Source organism: Diadema antillarum, unplaced genomic scaffold, assembly GCF_040938485.1.
Source record: "Diadema antillarum isolate AM-2024a unplaced genomic scaffold, OU_Dant_1.0 scf00000092, whole genome shotgun sequence".
In the NCBI taxonomy this organism is placed as follows: Eukaryota; Metazoa; Echinodermata; class Echinoidea; order Diadematoida; family Diadematidae; genus Diadema; species Diadema antillarum.
The window spans coordinates 1,591,956-1,612,113 of NW_027270981.1; the positions used below are offsets into that span (position 1 = coordinate 1,591,956).

Sequence of the window (20,158 nt, forward strand, 5' to 3'; positions counted from 1 at the left end):
AATTATAGAATCCCATCATCGGGACGGGGGGGGGGGGGGGGACAGAAAACCATATATTGTTTCCCTGCGTATTGCATATTGTTTACTTCCCTCTGATCATTTTTTGTTTTATTTTATGACAATGTATGATTATCGCAAGGTTCTACATTTATTTTTGTACACTCTTTTCATTTTGCATACTTTTACGCACCTTATTTTCTGTTACCCAAAAATGATATCTATATGCTTTTGTCGAAAAATGAAACACTTGAACAAGGGAAGAACGAAAGAACGAAAATGCATGGCCAAAATAGAAACAGACAAGCAACGCAACGTGCAAAAATAATACTGGTAGAGCAGCGCCACCTTGCGGCATTTGTAATTGCGGCCCTCCTCCTTTTATCCCGTGAACACACTGATGATTTCAAGGAATGGACCAATGTTCATACAGTATGGAGTGGTAGGCAGGATGTGTGACGACTACGTATCGATGGTGAAGGGAAGCTTTTTGCGTGCTGCTCGTAGCTTGCTACACAAACCACCACTCACCTAGATCTATATGGGTGCAGAATTACACCTGCCTGGAGCTGCACTCATCGCTCAACTCGAACGCGTATGTCATCGACGTTGCCCGAAGAGGACACAATTTCAGCAACCAAAAAGTGAACTATGATATGCACAAAATGTCGCAGCTGTATTGAGAGCATATTTTGAATGTGGGAAAGGAGGCAAGCCAATTCGGTAAGCATTTCATTCAAGCTTAGTGGCTTCTATTCAGTTCTAACGCTTAATCGCATTCATACCACTTGATACCATCCTGGCATCCACCAACACTGACCAACATACTGTACCACGGACTGTCTGTCCAGATTCCAATATGCAGGAGGCGCAGGCGGAGCAGAGCAAAACCGTCGCTTTTCGTGTTTTGGAAGCTTGCCCGTTTGGTGTGGATTGCTTTGACCATGGACCTAGTAGTCCATGCTTTGTAGACCACCACTACATGTACTTCTTGTTGTTGTTTTGGTTTTAATGACGTGTGTTTTTACGCCAATTGAATAACACCATTTTACACCAATAACTCACGCCAGTAACACTCACCTTCACTAGGCTCTGCCTCTAGTTGTGGCAGTTACAATGGAATTATTACAATCAATGATCTTGCAATCACAAACTTGAAAAATTTTAGCTTAAGGTTAGACATGATGTAGACATACAATACTTGTCAATAGATTTAGATAGACACGGTTTAGATCTAAAATATAGAAAATATGTTGAACTCATTTGATGACTGTGCTTGATTCTCAAGGAGTTTGAGTGGAAAGCCAAGACATCTGTGGATGGGAGATTAGACCCCATCTTACAATGTACCTTGATTACGTGGTACATAGCCTCCAGTTTAAAAGTTCTCCACAGCACAGGAGATGTTTATGCACTTGTCAATGTAATGACTCACCCCACTACCCCCGGACATGGGTGCGTCATTTCCTCGTTTGGTCCGTCAAATTTGTGACCCAGGTGTTCGTCATTTTACCAGCTTTGTCCGTCAAATTTTTGACCGAGGGGTGCGTCAAAATCCCATCATTGTCGGTCAAAATTTTGACCGAGGGGTGCGTCATGGTACGTCACTTGGCTATGGAAAATAACACGCATTATTTTGAACCGAGGGGTGCGTCATGGTACGTTACTTGGCTATGGAAAACTGCACGCATTTTTGCACGCTACCGGTCCCGGATACACGTACCGCGAGTGAAATTATAGTGAGCGCTTTCCCGCGGCAAGTGAAAATCAAAGTCGGGAAGCGTTTTGGAATAAGAGGAAAAAATGCTTGCCAGAATCTGGCAAGCAAAGAATTTAAAAGCCACCCTTTCTCCTTACATTTTCCCTCCAACAAACCCATGAAATCATGCATACTCAATCTCAAACCAGGGACTGTTCAGCGATGTAAAAACTTAGTTCAATCTTTCCTGTCGAAACGGCAGCAGAAGAACTGCCTGCCGCATGCCATTTTCTGCTCGCGGGATAGCCCGACCAGCTGGCCAGACGCGCGCGCGACGCTGTTAGCTGTGCGAATCTCTACGTACCGCGACTAGGCTGTAGTTACGCAGTACTCGAGCGGGAATATGAATGCCGTGGCGTGGTGTGTACCTACCTGCGCTGCATGCAGCAGTATGCATCCACCGCACTAGCAATGGCCGCGCACACACATCGCATTCTGTACACATGTGATTGTCATGTATGGATTGCATGCACAGAATACATACTACTGTACGGAATATCGTAGCAGCAGCGTGATGTACGGTGAATGACAATACGGTGCTTACATGGTAAGGGAAACTTGCCGAAACTTTTACAAATTACGTGTACGAACCAAAAGAAAATGAAATTGCTTGAATAAAACGTACGCAAAAATCGTTTCAGTATTTACGGGGGTGCGTCAAATGTACCGAGGATGTCCGTCAAAAAAGTGACCGAGGTGTGCGTCACTTTCAACGTGTTGTCCGTCAAAAAAGTGACTGTGGTGTTCGTCACTTGCAGCGTTATGTCCGTCAAAAAAGTGACTGTGGTGTCCGTCAAAAACCCTGTGTGGTCAGTCAAAAAATGACCATGACGCACCCATGTCCGGGGGTAGTGGGGTGCGTCATTACATTGACAAGTGCATTAGGAGGTCTACTCATTCAAGATCCAAGATGATCAAGCCCAATTTCATATGACTATTAAATTTTTACATTATGATGCTTTGATGCATCGAACGTCATAACCCTACTGCTGTAAGGGTGTAACTTTGTACAAACAGGGAATTGTCAGAATTGCACTTACATAGTTACATGTATGTAACTGAGGTTTGCCTTCTGACTACCTTTATTTGGCTCTTAGTTACCAAGCCATCCTAAGTGAATACTGTCTCGCAGTACTCATTAAATCTACAGTGCACTCCTGTTTATTATTATAACGAAATCTCGGTTACAACGAAGTAAAAATTCAGGCCGCAACATCATCCGCTTCATGATTTTTATTGTTTATTTGTTCAGTTACAATGAAATTTCAATATAATGAAAGGAAACGGCCAGTCCTGAGGATTTTGTTATAATGGAAGTCCACTGTACAATCTCTATCTTTTCGCCATCCCCACTGGATGCGTGTCCTACAACAATTTTCATGTACAACTTATTAAAATAATACAGTTGTATCCACAACCACTGGAGTCTGACCAGAACTGAGAAAGCGTCTATAAACCATGCTTGAAAGAGTCTACACTGGTGGATGTTACTTAGTGAGTGATGTGGGCAAACTTTTCAAACTGATGACTGACTGGCCCGTATGCGGAAAAAGTTGCTCCGCAGTTCCAGATGTTCAAACGACAGAAAATCCGCCTGATTTGTTCCCCTTTGCTAAAAATAGAATGAAATGATGACACAATGTAGGACATGACCATTTAATATGTTTACAATGTTTTATTATGGCAGTTAAAAAGGCATTCTTCATAGTTCAGAGAATTTGCCAGAACAATTGGTTCTGAAGAAGTACTTCTGACACATGTCTGACATTTGCATGAGGTTTTTTTCAAGTCCTATCATATTTTGTTTGAAATGGAGGTGACCAATTTGACCAAGAGTCTTTGGATATAATTCACTTAATGTAATTATCTTTCATATCGCATCTCTAGACAAGTTAAAAAGAGATTATATCTTAGCTCTCTGTTTTTTTTTTTTCTTGGGGTCATTTGTAGGGAGTGTGACTCAAGCAGCTGATGCAATGTGAGCAACAAAACAAAACAATTCATATTGACATACAATTGTAGCTTGCTCAATTCATTGTGTTGAAGAAAATACCACCACAAACTATACAGCTGGCCTTTTAAGTATACATTTGATTATTAGTAATCTACTTACATACAAACTGTATGTATCTGGAGGACAAGTTTTCTCCTGCTTTGCACACTTAATTTTCGGTTCTTGCTGGTGACTCAGTTGACAAGTATTAGTCAATGATGATGACAAATTTCCTTCGCTCTACCATTGGGATGTCATCAATAGGAAAATTAAGCTGCTATAGAGTGGCCTGTCGCTTGTAGTTAAAAACCCATTTAGTTCTATTAAGTGCCCTGACTTTTCTAGTCTTGTAATTGTTTGCTTACTGACAATTGCTTCTGCAGTGGCCGTGTAAAGTAAACCAAAGTTTGAACTCAAACTCTGTCAGCAAGCATATATAAATACCCCCTGCGGATTATCGGGAAGCTCGTTATTTCATTAGCTGTGCTTGTACGTAAACATTAAATATTATTGTAGGGTAAGAGCTAATTCCTTCTTAGTACGTTCTATGCATAGACTTGTAAAGACAATCCAGCCACATTTCACTGTCCTGTTTTAGATATTATATATTACAATAGTGATGTGTGAGGAAGAATAATCCTAGATTCTAGCAATGAACTTTGTGTGGAAGTGTTTTGATTTATATCCCAACTTTAGCATGATCTATTATCACATGGGAGTCCAGCTAGTGAGTGCTGCTTGAGGCCCTACATTGGGATTTTTTTTTCTTTCAAATCCTTTTGTTGAAAGCAAACAAAAATGCCTCCCCCCCCAAAAAAAAAAAAAAAAAATGATTAAAATTCAACAAGCATACAATGTATGTATTCATCAGTGTTTAAAATCCATCTTATGAGACAAAAGGCAAGATAACACATCAAAATGTTTGTGTTTATTTGTATCAACATACGGGGCTAGATAAACAATGTTAAATGAGATGTGGTTCGTGACAGACATGCACAGATTTGAAATGCATACAATTGTATTCATTCAAGTGTTCTACAGTAGGATGCACTACAAAGAAAAGCATTGTTAATCTTCTGCATATATGAGGCATACAGTCTATACAAAACTAGAGGAATCGACACCAAGGTTCAAAACACTGTTGAGATACATTGTTCAGGAAGGATCCTCTCAGAAAAAAACACACACACACTCACGCACACACAAACAAACAGTTTTCTGTGAGTTTGCACTGGAGGATACCATTTGCTTGAGAATGTATGTTTATTTCTCTCAAGAAATGATAATTCCAACTGCATGTATGATGTCATATAGGTGCCAGTTTAAAGAACATATTCTGCACATGGGCAGAATGAGATGAAGGTCAACTGAGAAAAACAACACAATGAGACACAGAGTTGTGATGAGCAGTGTTGTAGACAGCCCTGAACAGTCTCTTTTATGTGGCAGTGAAAGAGCGTTTGCTAGACATCCAGGGGAGTTTGTTTGCATTTATAAAAGCAAGTATCATTGCGTGAGAGGGTGTTTTGTTTAGACCATACTGTTTGAGTTGAACAGTCAGGGTCAATTTAGCCGTCGTTATTTAATGGTAAACTGGTCTGTATGTTAGGAACATATTTAGGATCACCTCGATTATGCAGCCACGTTAGGACCGCAGGGCCTCCGGATAATTGATTTGGCCAAATAAGAGAGATATGCTCAAATAAGAGAGATATGCTCAAGTACAGCACTTTCTAGCATATCACCCTAGGGGTATACACATGTTAGCACCAATTTATTATCATTATCTGCTTGATGTTGTCATGTTTCATACTGCATGATATATGCTACACATGGAAATAAATTTAATTATAGGTCTGAGTATAATATCCCTTCATGTCCCTTCATGTATTGTTTGTTTGATTGATATTGACCGACAATGAGGTCGAGATTGCGACTCTTCGAAAACTGCTGCAGCATTGTACTGTACCTTTGCTGTGCACTCAGTGCAAGTGACAAGCGCGGCACCAGTCATTGACATCATCTCACGACCTGACTTAATAAAGAGTTAAAGTCTACTGCGATAATTGAATATGTCCCATCATGTTATGTATTCCCGCAATGATGGTTGAACGTGTGTTTGTTTTGAGTGAGATTTGGCACTGAAAATACATGAAAACATTAAAAAAGAAAATGTCAGCCAGTCAATGTCTGGATAACCTAGAATCCAGATAATCAATGGCCAGATAATCACGGTCCTACTGTAGGCCTACATGTATAGTACTGTATGATGCATTTGTAGTGAATGCTTTGGCCTTCTCTTACCCATTGCTTGGAATGTTTCTGTGGGGTAAATTTATACATGTACATCACTCAGTTTGGCTTCTCTTTCAATTGAAGGGATATCGCGAGAAAACGAGTGAATCCTCTTGGCTAATGCAGCATAAAGGCTTAAGCATTGAGTTAAACTGCTAATGTGAGCTGAATGGGACAAATTATTGAATGGATAAACAGTTGGGGACTGCCAGATGGTCTCCTACTGTCTGTCGTGGAGACTTTGTTTGATGTCATTCATGTGAGTGATGTGCCAGCTGACATACACCCTTTGCTTGTTCTGTGCTTTACACATCACTTGCTTCAATCTTCATAACAGAAGTATTACTTCCATGGGTGACACAACATTTGCTTCTGCGACAATTACATGTACTCTGGTCTTATTTTCTCCAAGGACTTGCATAAGGTTAGGGTTGTGATAGGGTTTTAGGTTTTATTTTGATGTAAGGGTGAGGGTTAGGGTTGTGTTTGTTTATACATAGAATTTATGTTTGGCTTATGGGGCAAATAAATCATGGGAGCAATTGTCGCAGGAGCAAATGTTATAGAACCATTTTTATGACCATGCATAATTATGGATGTTGAATATGTTCTGCTTTAATATCCAATGACAAAGTAGCTTTCTGAAAAAAAACCCCAGAAAAATAGCCCAGTTTGTGTATTGCATACAGGAAAATGAAGAATTCTCCACAGGTGGCTGTCTGTTGTATAATGAAGGACTTTTTTGGAAATGTTAAGCACTATTCAAATGAGTATGGGTTTGTTTGTTTATTTGTTTGTTTTTTCATTGAATCATTTAGTATTTTCTTGATATTAGTTTGTTGTATGGCCCTTTTAACTTTAAATTTCACTGTTTCGCCAAGGTGATTGTCAGCACATTGAATACATGTGCAGCTGTTTTATTTTGTATCTTCTTGACATACAACTATCAAAAACTGCTGATTGCTTTTCAGCATAATTGAATCGAGTAAAAAATGTATTTTGTTATCACTCAAACTGTACTCTGAATTTATACACAAGTAATATAACATAGTGTAGAGCTGTTTCCTTCCATAAGAAACTCATACATGTAATAATAATAATAAAAGTGGCTAATTTCAAAAATGAAAAGATATATATTTACATGCATACACATATTCAAACATTTCAACAAAGAAGAAAATGGTAAACAAAAACAGATATATACCAAATAAAGAATACAACATATACCAATTAAGAATACAATATCGATCCAATATTAATGACATACAGCAATTACAGTCCTCATTATGAAAGGAACAGATAAGTTTTAAGTTTGGATTTGAATGACTCTGTAGATGACAGTTCCCTAAACTGAAGAGGTAACTGATTCCACAATCTACACATGTATTCAATAGTCTCACGCACAAAAACGAAGACATTCATCATTTGGCCATCTGTGGGGATCTATAAAGATGATGTACTCGCATTCCAGTTGTCAAAGCCCATAAAAAACCCACCAACAACAACAAAAAATCTTGATTGTGCATAGAGTTTTTCAATAGAGCTGTGTTATTTTCATTTCTGTCACCAACTTAACATATTGGTTATGATGATTATATTTACAGTACATTTATCCATTGACTGTGAGAAAACTGATGAAAATTTGACTTCCTATAAGTGTATCATGTCTTTGTTCCCTAATCCCAAAGGATAAAGACCAACTTTGGTTATAAATTGGGGGGGGGGGGGGTGGCAGGGGAAGGGGACAAATTGTGATCAACTGTCCATCCATCTTTTAGCTGGACATGCCACCATCTTTAGCATCCACAGCATTAATTAGCATTTTAAAGATGACACACTTCCCTAGATGTGTACAGTGTGCCTTGACTGCATGGTGTGAAACTGTCAGCCAATGGCTGAACCTATGGGTCTAATGCACCTGCCTGACACCTGTAGCTCTGACGGGAATGCCATGTCTGCCTTCACGACAGTTGCCATGGCAGCGGGGTGTAATATTTCTTTACAGTTTTAGCTTTAGTCCAAATACAGGAGGGAAGACTGCGAAAAAGAACAAATACTGAAGGTTAAACCAAGTGCAAAAGATTGTTTTCTGCAGTGTGTTAAAATTCATGGCGTTTCTTTTCCTACAACTCACATGTAGGTTGTAGTAATGAACCATTTTATTCTCCTGCTCCCTCCAACTATTTTTTTTTTCAGGAATTCACTTTGCATCAGTTTTTGCTAGGTAAGGCAAGCTTCCATCAAGCATTGTAGTTATTGAGGCAATCATTTTTTGACAAAGCATGCATAGAATTGTAATACTGTTACGAGAGTGGTCTTCTGTATATGTGAGTGCGTGATGTTCACAGGTACTCTCTGTATATTTCTCATCCATGCAGTAAAATGCTCTTTGAGAATATTCATATATTATGTAGGGTCGAACGTGAATGGTCAAAGTAAGAGGATATCAATGTACTATTTACAGAACATCATACACTATTTAAAGTCAGTCCCTGCATGCACAAGTATTTGTTCAGCAGTACACATGCATGCTACCATACATGTGTACATTTGTACACTTGTATTTTGCAAGTCAGCTGATCTGTTGACAGATTTAAAGACCATGCTAAACTTGTTGAGGCAATCACTCTTATTAAAAAAAAAAAGTTGGACATTTCTCTTTCATGGTCATGTGAAAGTAGTGGATACAATGTAATTATGAGATCAGTGAGGAGATGGGGATAGATTTCAAAGTAAATTCATAAGTACAATTTCAATTTATGAATTTTGTAAGATGCGTAAGAAAGATCATTGTACTGGTATTCAGAGTGCTCATACAGTCGTATTACATATGCAAACATGCATATTTCTAATAATACTCATGATATCTTATATTCAGAAATCATGACAATCTTCAGCAACATTTTCACATATATGTGGTTTCTAATCTAAGCTTGTGCAATGAATGGGGGAATTATTGCCACATACAGTGTATGCAGCCATTCAGCACTTCAGAAGAAGACAGTATTTGTAATGAAAGCTTTTTTCTTTGACCGGTGAGCTTTAATGCTGCATATATATGTAATTAAAAGGCTTCTGGGCACATCAAGGGATTGACCTTGATTGTGTTTGCCCACGTTGTTTAGGCACAGAGAAAATTGAAGACTTCTTTACATTGTACCGCTCTGTGTGAAGTGTCAACATTGGTAGCATTAGGATGTGCGCGGGCGTAACATGCATGATGCATTCAATCCCGCCTCCGGTGCTGAAAGGGGAGCGAGGGGTTATTCGACGGCTTGACAGAGGTCCATCATGCGTGCATCACGATCGAGGCTCGCAAAGACTGCAGTGATTGGTACAGAAGTGTGTGTATTTGGATACTTAAAGACCAGGTAGCTTGATTTTGCGTCAATCTTTTTATCCAAGAGAGGCACACACTACAAGTATTGTTTTTTCAATGGGTCCCTCCGGTTTCTTTTTTTTTTTTCACACAGTGCGTATTGACAATCATTTCACTTTCGTTACCTCAGCACCTATTGCAATGTATCGCTGCAGTCAGTTTTTAATTATTGCTGTTTTCTCTGTACAAATTTATGTGCATTACTTCTGTCACTGAAGAAAGTGAGATTTACAATTGTACATTTATATATTGTTTTATTGTGGAAAAATAAGATGAATTTGAACTTGAACTTATAAAGACTACTTGTATGAATGATGTTTCTGATGCCAGGTACAGGTTAAATCTGGAATTTTTAAAAAGTCATCAGAAACTAGGTACGACCAGATACATAGTATTACACATGTATAATGCAAGACCGAAGTGTGTGACTCCACTCAGAATGAAGTATATGTTCTAGTGCTCTTTTCACTGACCTACATACCTTAGTTTTATCATGTATGTAGTACAAATGTACAAAGATGCTGTTTTGTAAGAGATTGAAGCATTCAGCAGACCGGTGTCAACTGTGTCACCAGTCTGTAGTTTCTTTTGCTACAGGGCTCACACGGGTAAATAATTCCCCATAGAGACGTGTGTGAAAATTCAAATTTCAAAAAATTCTGTAAAATTGCTGGGAGAAATGAGGTGTTTCAGCTTCACTAACCTGGATAAGTGAGATTGCACCCTTTCATCCATCAAATTTTCAGGGTGGGTTCTTCTGCTCAAATTCTGTCCAAGGGTCCGCAAAGCCAGACTACGAGTTCTTGTCACTCAAAAAATCACCTATTTTCTGTACACCTACCCAATGAAATATAGTCCCCTCAAATTCCATCAGAAAAGCTTTCATCTTCCAATCAAAATGCAGTTTGTAGAGGAATTCATACTCAATATCTACAGCTATTCAGTTTTTTTGCCAAACTGCATCAGTGATTTTTAATCAATTTTTTTCTTCAGTTATTTTGGTATCTTTGGTACGAATTTGTGAAGGGGTCTGGGACAGTCCATTTTATTTACAGGTGTGAGCCCTACAGTGTCTAAGTTGTAATAGCCTTTGCAAAGTCAAAGAGTTGAACAGTGTACAACGTTTGTATGCTAGTCAGTGTCATGCCCGTGTATGCAGAATGTACCCGAAGAAATTGCTTACAGAATCCGTATGTGCAGTGTATTTAAAAAAGCCTACATTGTATAATGTACATTTTGTGGAGAATCACAACACATCATTGTAAAGACTTTAAGGGGAAGTTTCCCCAGACATAAGTGTGGATTGATCGAATGTAGTAATAATAGCAGAACACATCAGTGAAAGTTTGAGTAAAATCAGACAATTCTTTCAAAAGTTAAGAATTTTTAAAGTGTTCGTGCCGCCATTGCTGGATGAGAGGAATACAACAGTTCATTAATTTCAAGAAACTGCAAAAAGAATTCCACAAAATTTGATTTTTTTTTTAATGAACAGTATACATTCCTTTGACATGTTACTGATTGTAGTGTATTTTAACCCGTTGAGGACGAGTCCTGAGTATACTCGGGCAGGTGTCTGTGGGAAATGCGTGTTGTAGCAAAATCAAACCGTCCTCAACAGGTTAAAAGCAATGTTATTGTTCTTGCGTTATGCTAGAAAATTAAATTTTGCAGAATTCTTTTTATATTTTCTGTAGGATATCATTGTTCTGCAGTGTCATCAGAACAAACTGTACACTGTACACAACATTGACACTGAAAGTCAATTAAACAAGGTGAACATTCATTTGACATAAACCAGTGGTACAAATGTAGTGATGAAAGCACTGATTACAGAGATTCAACATATTGGAATAGAGTACTTTAAAAGTGGAAATTTTTGAAATTTTTGCGCAACATGAATGTAGCAAAAATTATACAAGCGCACAGATATTTTAAGCATATCATTGCAATAATATTTTATCTGTATGTGATTCTGTGCAAGTGAAACATGCAGAATTCATTTTACCTGGCTGAGAGCGAAAGATTGCTAATTGAATGTGAAAATGTCAACTATTACAGTAAATGTACTAGTTGTAAAAGTGGAAATTTTTGCGGTGTTGAAATTTTTGCACATTTCGTGCAACCAGAAACTACTGCGAAAATAAAAGCACGCGAATATTTTTGCTAGCCATATGTTCCTGTGCGTCATGTCTTGATTCCGCGGAATTAAAACATGCGAAACTCTTCTTACCCGGCCAAGTGCGAAAAATTAGTCGCGCGAAAATTTCCACTTTTACAGTATTGGGAGCTTACAGTTAGATCATCTTCATGTAGTTATTTGAATAGTATTTTGAATAGTACACATTGTGTAACAGGGACATACACATGTACTGTATAAAAACATGGAGACACATGAGTTTATTGTGACAAGTGCTTGTTGCCCTTCAGTTACAAATTCTTTAAGTGTTAGTTTCCACTCACTCCACTGTATGAGCAGCTAATATTTAACACCAATATGATAAATGGGCAGATTATATATTTTTCAAATTCCTTCTTATCCATGAAAAAACATGGAGCGAAAGAGCAGAACTTGCAATTTGTTCGGCATTATAAAGCACCAATTACATTAAATTGCACCATGTCTGTGGACTTATGGCAGTTATGATTGACGCACATTGTGCAGTAACTTCAAACACCACACACACACATACAAACCATCTGATGCACCTCTCTGTGGATAAGTTCGCATCCCTCGGGAGTCACGTTAAAGTTTCATACCTTTAAATGCGAGCTGATAGATTAACATTATCTTCCCCCGGCTGTACTTCGAAGACATAATGCAAGCCAGGGGCTGTAAAACACATTAGGGTTGGTAGTACCTCAGAATAATCCATCACATTTATTGGCTGTGATGGAGCCAGAGGTACTTTCCCCTACACACTGATGACATTGATGTACAATCCCAATGTGCTCTTCTTTTTTCTTTTTTCTTTTTGTCTTTAGGAGATGACGCTGTCGTCTTGGCAACCAGGTTATATGACGTGTAGGTAATTTGTCAGGATGGTATCAAATGCGGCAAACCTTAGAACAGCATGCATGTTTAACAAATAGTATAGTTAATCGAGGCAAGACCATTTTGATTTATTTTGGGGCAAGCTGCACTGTGGTATTGGAATCTTAAGTGTTGCTTTCTGTACAAATACATACATGTAGACGGTACAATTATTTTTTGATTTCCTGTATGAGAATAAAGCCTGCGAGGATTGTTGATGTAGAATGTCCTTCAGCTGTCTTCCAAATTGTCAGCTATGACAACAGGAGCTGTGTTATTGCAAGGAAATCATTGTGTGTATTACTAAATGGTATACTAAAATTACAAGGGAGCAAGGATTAGTGGTATTAAGGGCCATCACAGAAAAAAAAAAAGGAGAAGTATAGTAGATTCGCCATCATACAATATCACACCACTGCAAAATGGTCCTGTAAAGCATGTTTGGTTAAATGGCCAAATCTTGTGTTCTACCTTTGTATTCTTTTTCCATCGACAGTGTAGTACAGTACTAACATCAGTCACCTGGACATGTGCACACACAGGATATGTACACATAAAAATATGTGATTACTGTATGTTATCTGTTCCCTTCTGAATGGCTAAATGTTCAGGATGCTACAGTTTTGAAATATCTTGTGGGGAAAAATAAACACACACAAAAAACAACAACTACAACAACAATTTTTTTTTCTGTTTTCAGGGCTCATAAGGTCCTACAATGTTTGTGCTCTTAGTACATTGTGTAATTTGTCAGGAAAATAAAAGCTTTGTGAGTTTTTACTCTCTGATGTTCAAAAATAATATCCATCTTTATAAAGGTATTTGTGAGGAAAATTTTCTGCAGTGTATGGTTTCATGATAATTTCTGTCACAGATTAATGGTTATGTGTATGTGCAAATGTTTTGGGGTATTGTCAGGTATGAAGGGATTATTCATCAAATATTACACATTTTTATGTGTGCCACATGCAACAAATGACCTTGATGCATCTTCCAGAGGATACACAATGTATAGTACTGTATGTGCCCGAGGGAAACACGCACTGTTCGTGGCCACTGCTCTAATTGCCTGTAATTCACCTGGCATACAACCAGTCTCTTCTGCGTTACATAAATACTGTAGACCCAAGTTTCTGCAACTGGCCAATGAACCATTGAAGCACTTCTAGTCTAGACTATAGCAAATGTAGTACAGACATATTTTGTCTAGTCGTGGCAGCATACTTACAGGGGTCGCACTTAACTTTTTTTTAAACTAGCCAGGCGGACTACTTAGAATCAATTTTGACACTGAAGCAATATTTTGGCTAGCCAGACGGACTAGTAACTTCATAATTTTTTGATTTTTAGCTAGTCCGACGTGATTTTGGGTGGCCAATGGCCAGCGGACCATCGCCAATTTCGAACCCTGACTTAAATGGTTAGTCATCGAGGGGAATCCATTCAGCTTTCAGGACAGATGAATTTGTATCTCTTGTGACAGTCACTACCCTCCTTCCCATGATCACTGTGTCATCATCATCATTATCATCATCATGATCATGATCATGATCATCATCATCATCATCATCATGATCATCATCATCATCATCATCAAAATTGTCAGCATTGCTGTTGTGATATTGATGTAATGATTGCATCTCTGGCCTCTACAAAACTCAGTCCACTATTATGTCATTTTCCTTGCCCATACTGCTCAACTTGGTAGACTTTTTCTTATTTTCCTTGTACAATGTATGTTCCAAACTCCGACCTTTATTATGTATTTTCAAATATGATTCTTTTTTCTCAGTTAACATTGAATAATGAAATGCATGTATCTCTCTGTGTAACCAGTGATATAGGCATAGAATCTGCAGAAAATATCATTTTTAGTGTGTGGGATGTGGTGATTTGTATTTAAGTTAATTCTGCTGGAGCAATATTTCAATGGAACTTTAATATAAACAAACACAGGATATCCCTTCTATGGGTTGTATGATGATCACATTGTGGCAGCCTGGTACTATTGTGTACATTTCAATCACTTGTTGGAGATTATAGCAATGTGCATCTATTCAAGCAAAATGTCAAGGGAGGGATCTTGGGAAGAGAGTGTGCAGTGTGCGTGTGTAATGACAGCTCTCTGCGTTTTCGGTTTCCATTCAAGGCGATATGACTGGCCAAATGATTTCTGCATACATGTAGAATAGCATTGTGAGGGGGAAATGCCAAGGTTAAGACTGCAAGGAAAGAAGCAGCCTTTCCGATACTGTACGTGCAAAATATCTTGCGACGATGCATGATGTGGCTTTACTATTATCTCATTCCGCGTCCTTAATACTTTATGTGTGTTTCTGCTCTCTTGCAGGCCTTTGTCCACGCTCTGGCAGGAAACCAGTCGCCGACACGAGAGTAGAACCAGAAATGTCATCATCGGCTGAGCTCTAATGGAGAACAAGAGAGAGGATTATGTGAGCAATTGGATGAGCCTCGGCAAGAATATACTGGGCGCATGTCTTAGAGGGACTCTTAAACACTTTGTATCCTGCCATTAGATGAGAGAGGAGCGAGGGGAAATGTACTCCCGGACAAGAATTAGCTCTGATTGAGAACCAATTTTCCACGCCCTTATATCTTTCCTCTTTTTTTTTTTCTCCCCTCCCGTAGTGAAATTATTATTGCAGTGGACGATATTGTCATAATTTATGGCAAAGTAACTCTGCCCTCCTCCGCCAACATAAGTCCATTTAGGGACGGGCGATTCAATTTGTCCCGTGACTAAACCTTGCATCAGCTTACCATCAGAGAGAATCTTAATCGCGTTTGGAGTCGGCTGGCGATCCGGCGGAGGAAAAACCCTCTTGACCCAGTCTTTGGTCTCGGTTCTAATCTAGCTGGTGCTGCACAATCCTTTTTTCCCTCTCTCTCTCTCACTGTTGTCTTACATCATCTCTGATTTAAGACGTATCCGGTGAATCTTCCCCGTCCAACTTTAGCGGCACGAAGTTGCTGCATTGGAAGAAAACGTTTCATCTCTGGAAATGCGACCGCCCTTCTGGAAATGTCTTCGGAAGCAAGCTTCACAGAAATGAGGAAGCAACCCTTACATGCCGCCTTCTTTCCCACGGAGCATTGGCTGATGTCTGCCTTGTGCGAATGACAAAATTTTGTGTTTAAAGAGATTTATTGGCTTACGGAATCGTAGTTGGAAGGGAAGAAATATATTTACAGTTAGCGAGAATCTCACTATTTCTCAAAATAGAGAATGGAATGAGAGGCTAGCGGCCCGAGAGGACACACAAGACCTTGAATTTTTTTTTTGGTCCTGTTTGTATAGTCGGCATAAGAAGATACGTGAATGAAATTGGAATTGTGGGGAGAAGACGGTTGTGTCTTCAGTAATGCAATCTAGATATCGCCTTGTCCTATCAAACGTGATATGACTGCAAATTCATTTCGTTGATGATGAGAGTGAGGAATTCGTCATGGATACTGACAGTGCTGGGGGCAACTTCCTCTCACGTTTAAACAAGATTCTGGATTGCGGCTGGCAGGCCAAGCTCAATCAAGACGGTCGCCTCTACTATCTGAAGTAAGTCCAATTTTGCCTTGGTTAAACATTGACAAATGAAATATAGATCATGGTCACAACTTATTAACATTTGTTTAATGCACAACATATTATACTGTGATCTATAAAGTATCATTTTCCCCGAAAAGAAGAAAAAAAAAAGGTTTGGAACTACCAGATATTAAAGAGCATCTTCATTGCGGAAACAGTAATAGGACTACTTGTTATCATACAGTTTATTTGCTCATATCTTGTCAAGTGGCCAGCGCTACTTTCACCACTATCTGGTTCAAGGTATACACGTAGGCCTACACACACAGGTTACATATAATGACCTATATAGTCGGTCGATGCTTGTGAATGAAAAAAAGGGTGATCGAAAGGGTAGCAGACTCGTAACAGTAATTGCCATACTTGTGTGCTGTATTCCTCGAGTAATAAAGTTTAGTGAGAGCACTTCTCGCAGACATGTACCTCGTAAAAAGGAAGGGGGAGTGCTTATTTGTTTCTCTAGTTCTCGAAAGAAAGCAAGCTTGTACGATTCTTGTATGTTGACATTGTCTTTTTTTTTTAAAGCCAAAGGTTAGGATGAGTACTTGACACACAAATGTGAATTTCAAACACCTAGCATGAATCCTAGTACTGTCCTCTCCTCTGCAGTCCACCACTATACATATCTCCACAAAGACAGCACGACAGGGAGAGCTCTGTGTTCCTTAGAGGGCTTTCACCGAGTCTTGGTGTTGGGGGAACAATTGAGTCACCGAAGCATCAGGATTATTAAGAGGGGGGGGGGGGGGAGTGTTTCAAGTCCTTACAGTTACTGCCTGGTGGAAAACAGTTATTGCCTGGTGGAATTCATGGGCTTATTCCTGCAGCGATTTCCATTCATCCCAAATCTGTTTGAAAGCAGTGCTCTCCAAGATGGAACCCTGAATGGGATGCTGACATAATGGGCTCCCATTGTCATCTGATGAGACAAAACACAGGCAGTGTATACTCGGTTTAAAGCTGTCAGAAGCCATTAAAATGGTGGGGAAGACTGTGAAGAGGAAAAGGGGGGGGGGGGGTGTGGAATAGGGCAAGGAAAGATGGTGGAACTGGTGTCCCAAAGTAATCACAGTCAATTTGTAAATGTCTACTATAATACGTGTCACGACAGTGGAGTTCTTTGTGAAAGTAACTAGTATTGCCAAGCAAAATACTATCAATAATGGCTTGTTTGTGTGTGTGTGAAAACATTTTTTCTGTGCTAGAAGCTCATGCAGCCAGGATATGCCATTCCCAAGTCACGGAAACTCTCTTTTGCTCATTTCCAAACTAAGGTTAATTTGTAGTCAACCTTGGATATTTTTATCTTCTTATATTTATGACTTTATAGAGTGTGGCTGTTTTGCAGAGGAAAATGATTCAGTGGTGTCTTCATTCTGTTGGGCCGATGAGAAATCAAAAACATGCATTTACTTGCCTTTCTTGCATACTCCCTTCAAGCATTTAGATTGGTATACAGTTAATTTGAGAGTGCATAGAAAATCTCGGGATGCATGTTCTCTGAAAATGACAATTGCATCATAGATTTTATAATGCACTTTCTCCAGATGGATTTAAAGATTATTTAGAGTCAGCAAGAGCTTGTCTTTGAAGACCCCCACATTATCTTCACAGGCCACTGTCTAAAGTTTGTGAAACATCAAGAAATAAAAGGATCTGTGAGGGACCCTAACTGACTAGTACATTGTACTGCCATTTGCACATGAATGTCAGTATGCCCATCAATGTAATGGAATGATAATTTATTATGCAGTTTCCATTACAGTGCACCATGGCAACAAATTCATTTGATCTTGCAGAGGAAGTGGAATGAGAGTTGTTTTTTTTTTTCTTTTCTTTTTAGATCTGACGGCCTCTGTGCGTTTTTATATATCAAAAGACAATGGAGCTTTGCTGTTGGTATTCTGATATCTAAAAATTATTGTACACATTTACCCGCAAATTACACTGTACAATACTTCTTCTGTTGCGATAATGAGGAGTTTCTTTATCCAGAAACAAGGATACTACTCCCTGTGATGCAGATGTTTGAGCACGTTGAAATACATGTCATCGATGATCTTTTTGTTTGCATCAGTTTTGTTTGCCCTCATATAAAAAACTGTGTATTGGGCTATTTCATCTGTTATTTGATATCTATTCTGTTGATGACTTTTACAGTATGACTATTCCTTCAAACCTTCAAAAAATCTATTTTTTCTTTTTTTGTAAGGAAGGTCCATCACACTGTGTGAGAACAATTAGAGCCGGATGTTACTGTCGCAACAAAGTCATTCTGCTGGCGATAATGATCAAAGCCATGCAGCTAATTGCAATGCTTCAAGGTTTGAGATTGTAAAGACCTATTAAAGAGATGAGAAAAATGTTATAATGTAAGTGCCGCGAATTCGAACTGTTTCTATATTCCATACCCTTGTTTGTTTGTTCTCTTCATTTTCTTACATTCCTAAATGTATGTCGTCATCGGGTTTGAGATTTTTTTTTTCTCTCTCTCTTCATCTTTTGCCCTGTCTCTGTAGCCATGACAACGAGACTTCCCATTGGATACCACCTCGCTCAAATTGGCCACAGCTGGGAGAGCTGCCATACGGATGGGAAGCTGCCAGAGACAAAAACGGCAAGGATTATTATATCAAGTAAGACACTTCTTAATTGTATCTTCTTTGATGATTCATCATATTCTTTAAGGGCCCCCTCCCCTCACCCCCCTTCCCATTCATGGATATGAAATTTTGATTCAGTGCTGTCATCTCTGATCCCTCTTACGTTTCCTGTTTGTTTTTTGTATCTTTGTCAAACACCCACAGAAAGAGACTTCATTCATGAAGTGATCACCATTATGTGTTTGAATCATCTATTCCATGCTTCAGGGTGGGCGAAAGGTACGGTGTAGATTGAAGCACTTCCTCAAACAATGAAAACTGCGTAGGAAAGGCATTGAAGTGATTAAAAACTGTCATACGATTCTGGGTATTGGCTGGAGGCAGTCTTTTGTGACGAAAGATTTGTATGGAAAAAAAAAAGGAAAGACTTAAACACAATTGCCGGCATCGGATCAAATATCCGCGTACAGTGTCACAGAGTGCTGAAAGGCAGACAGCTGTACATGTGCCAGTGCTTTGCCTTGAGCTTGGATCATTGGACTCCTGTGCAATATTTCATGTAGATGTCTCGAAGGTGGCGGTACAAGTGTCAAAGTCGTCAGAATAGTTGTCTGACATTGTTATTGATCGATTTGTTCATGATACATACATACAACTTGTATATTCTTGTTTAAGGGCTAACTCCACAACTTTGCATTACCCTGTAATTGGATTGATATGATTTAGAACTCTGTATAAGGCATTTGTGTGAGCTGTGTGGTATGTGTATGTATCATATATTATGTAGGAGTGTCGGTGTGTTTTATGAGTATTGTCATTGTGCACGTACAGTACAAGTGTCTGCAAAAGTGCATATAAATGTAAACATTTCTAATTTTCCAAGTGACCTCAACATGGGAAGATATACATCAACATTGGTATTAAATAGATCTATGTAGTACACATTTGAACCCCCCCCCCAAAAAAAAAAGAAAAAAGATTTGATCGCTAATAGAGCATGACAGAGTAACTAGCAAAATATGCATCACTTTGTTAAATCACTCTCGACAAAAAAGGCAAACAATGACAGTGGGATTGTTCTTTTGATGTAAGGGTTGACAAATGCCAGTGTTAGGTTGTCTGGTGGATCACATGTTGTGTAGACACACCTCTCAATGTACAGTGTGCAAGGAATTGCAAATTTATGTAAAGTGCTACCAGTTGATTGTTAGGAATGCACTTTTTGTGTACACAGGCTGCCTGCCTGAGATATAAGTGGGGGGGGGGGGGGGGGGGGGGGGAGACCTTGACCTTGATTTTTTACCTATATTGCACATTTTGTTACAAAATGCTACTTACGGCGGGGACATATGTTACGCACCGCGTAATTTCTACTTTTCCTTGTTTATTTTGAATAGACATCGAATAAAAAATGAATAAATGATAGCTATCATCCTGCTCTGTATGCCGCCATGGTGCAACTTCTCTTTCGAACCCAGTTCTTCCAGGAGCTCA

General features: G+C 39.0%; 1 protein-coding gene across 1 annotated transcript in view; it reads left to right on the plus strand.

The window, feature by feature from the left end:
* Nucleotides 1-555: 555 nt before the first annotated feature.
* The window catches only part of LOC139718307 (uncharacterized), a 78,733-nt gene continuing 59,130 nt past the window's right edge, over nt 556-20,158 (plus strand). The window contains exons 1-3 of the mRNA XM_071629790.1: nt 556-720; nt 14,808-16,031; nt 18,581-18,697. Coding sequence (XP_071485891.1) covers nt 15,925-16,031; nt 18,581-18,697 — 224 coding nt within the window. The 5' untranslated portion in view covers nt 556-720; nt 14,808-15,924. The remainder of the gene's footprint in view (nt 721-14,807; nt 16,032-18,580; nt 18,698-20,158) is intronic.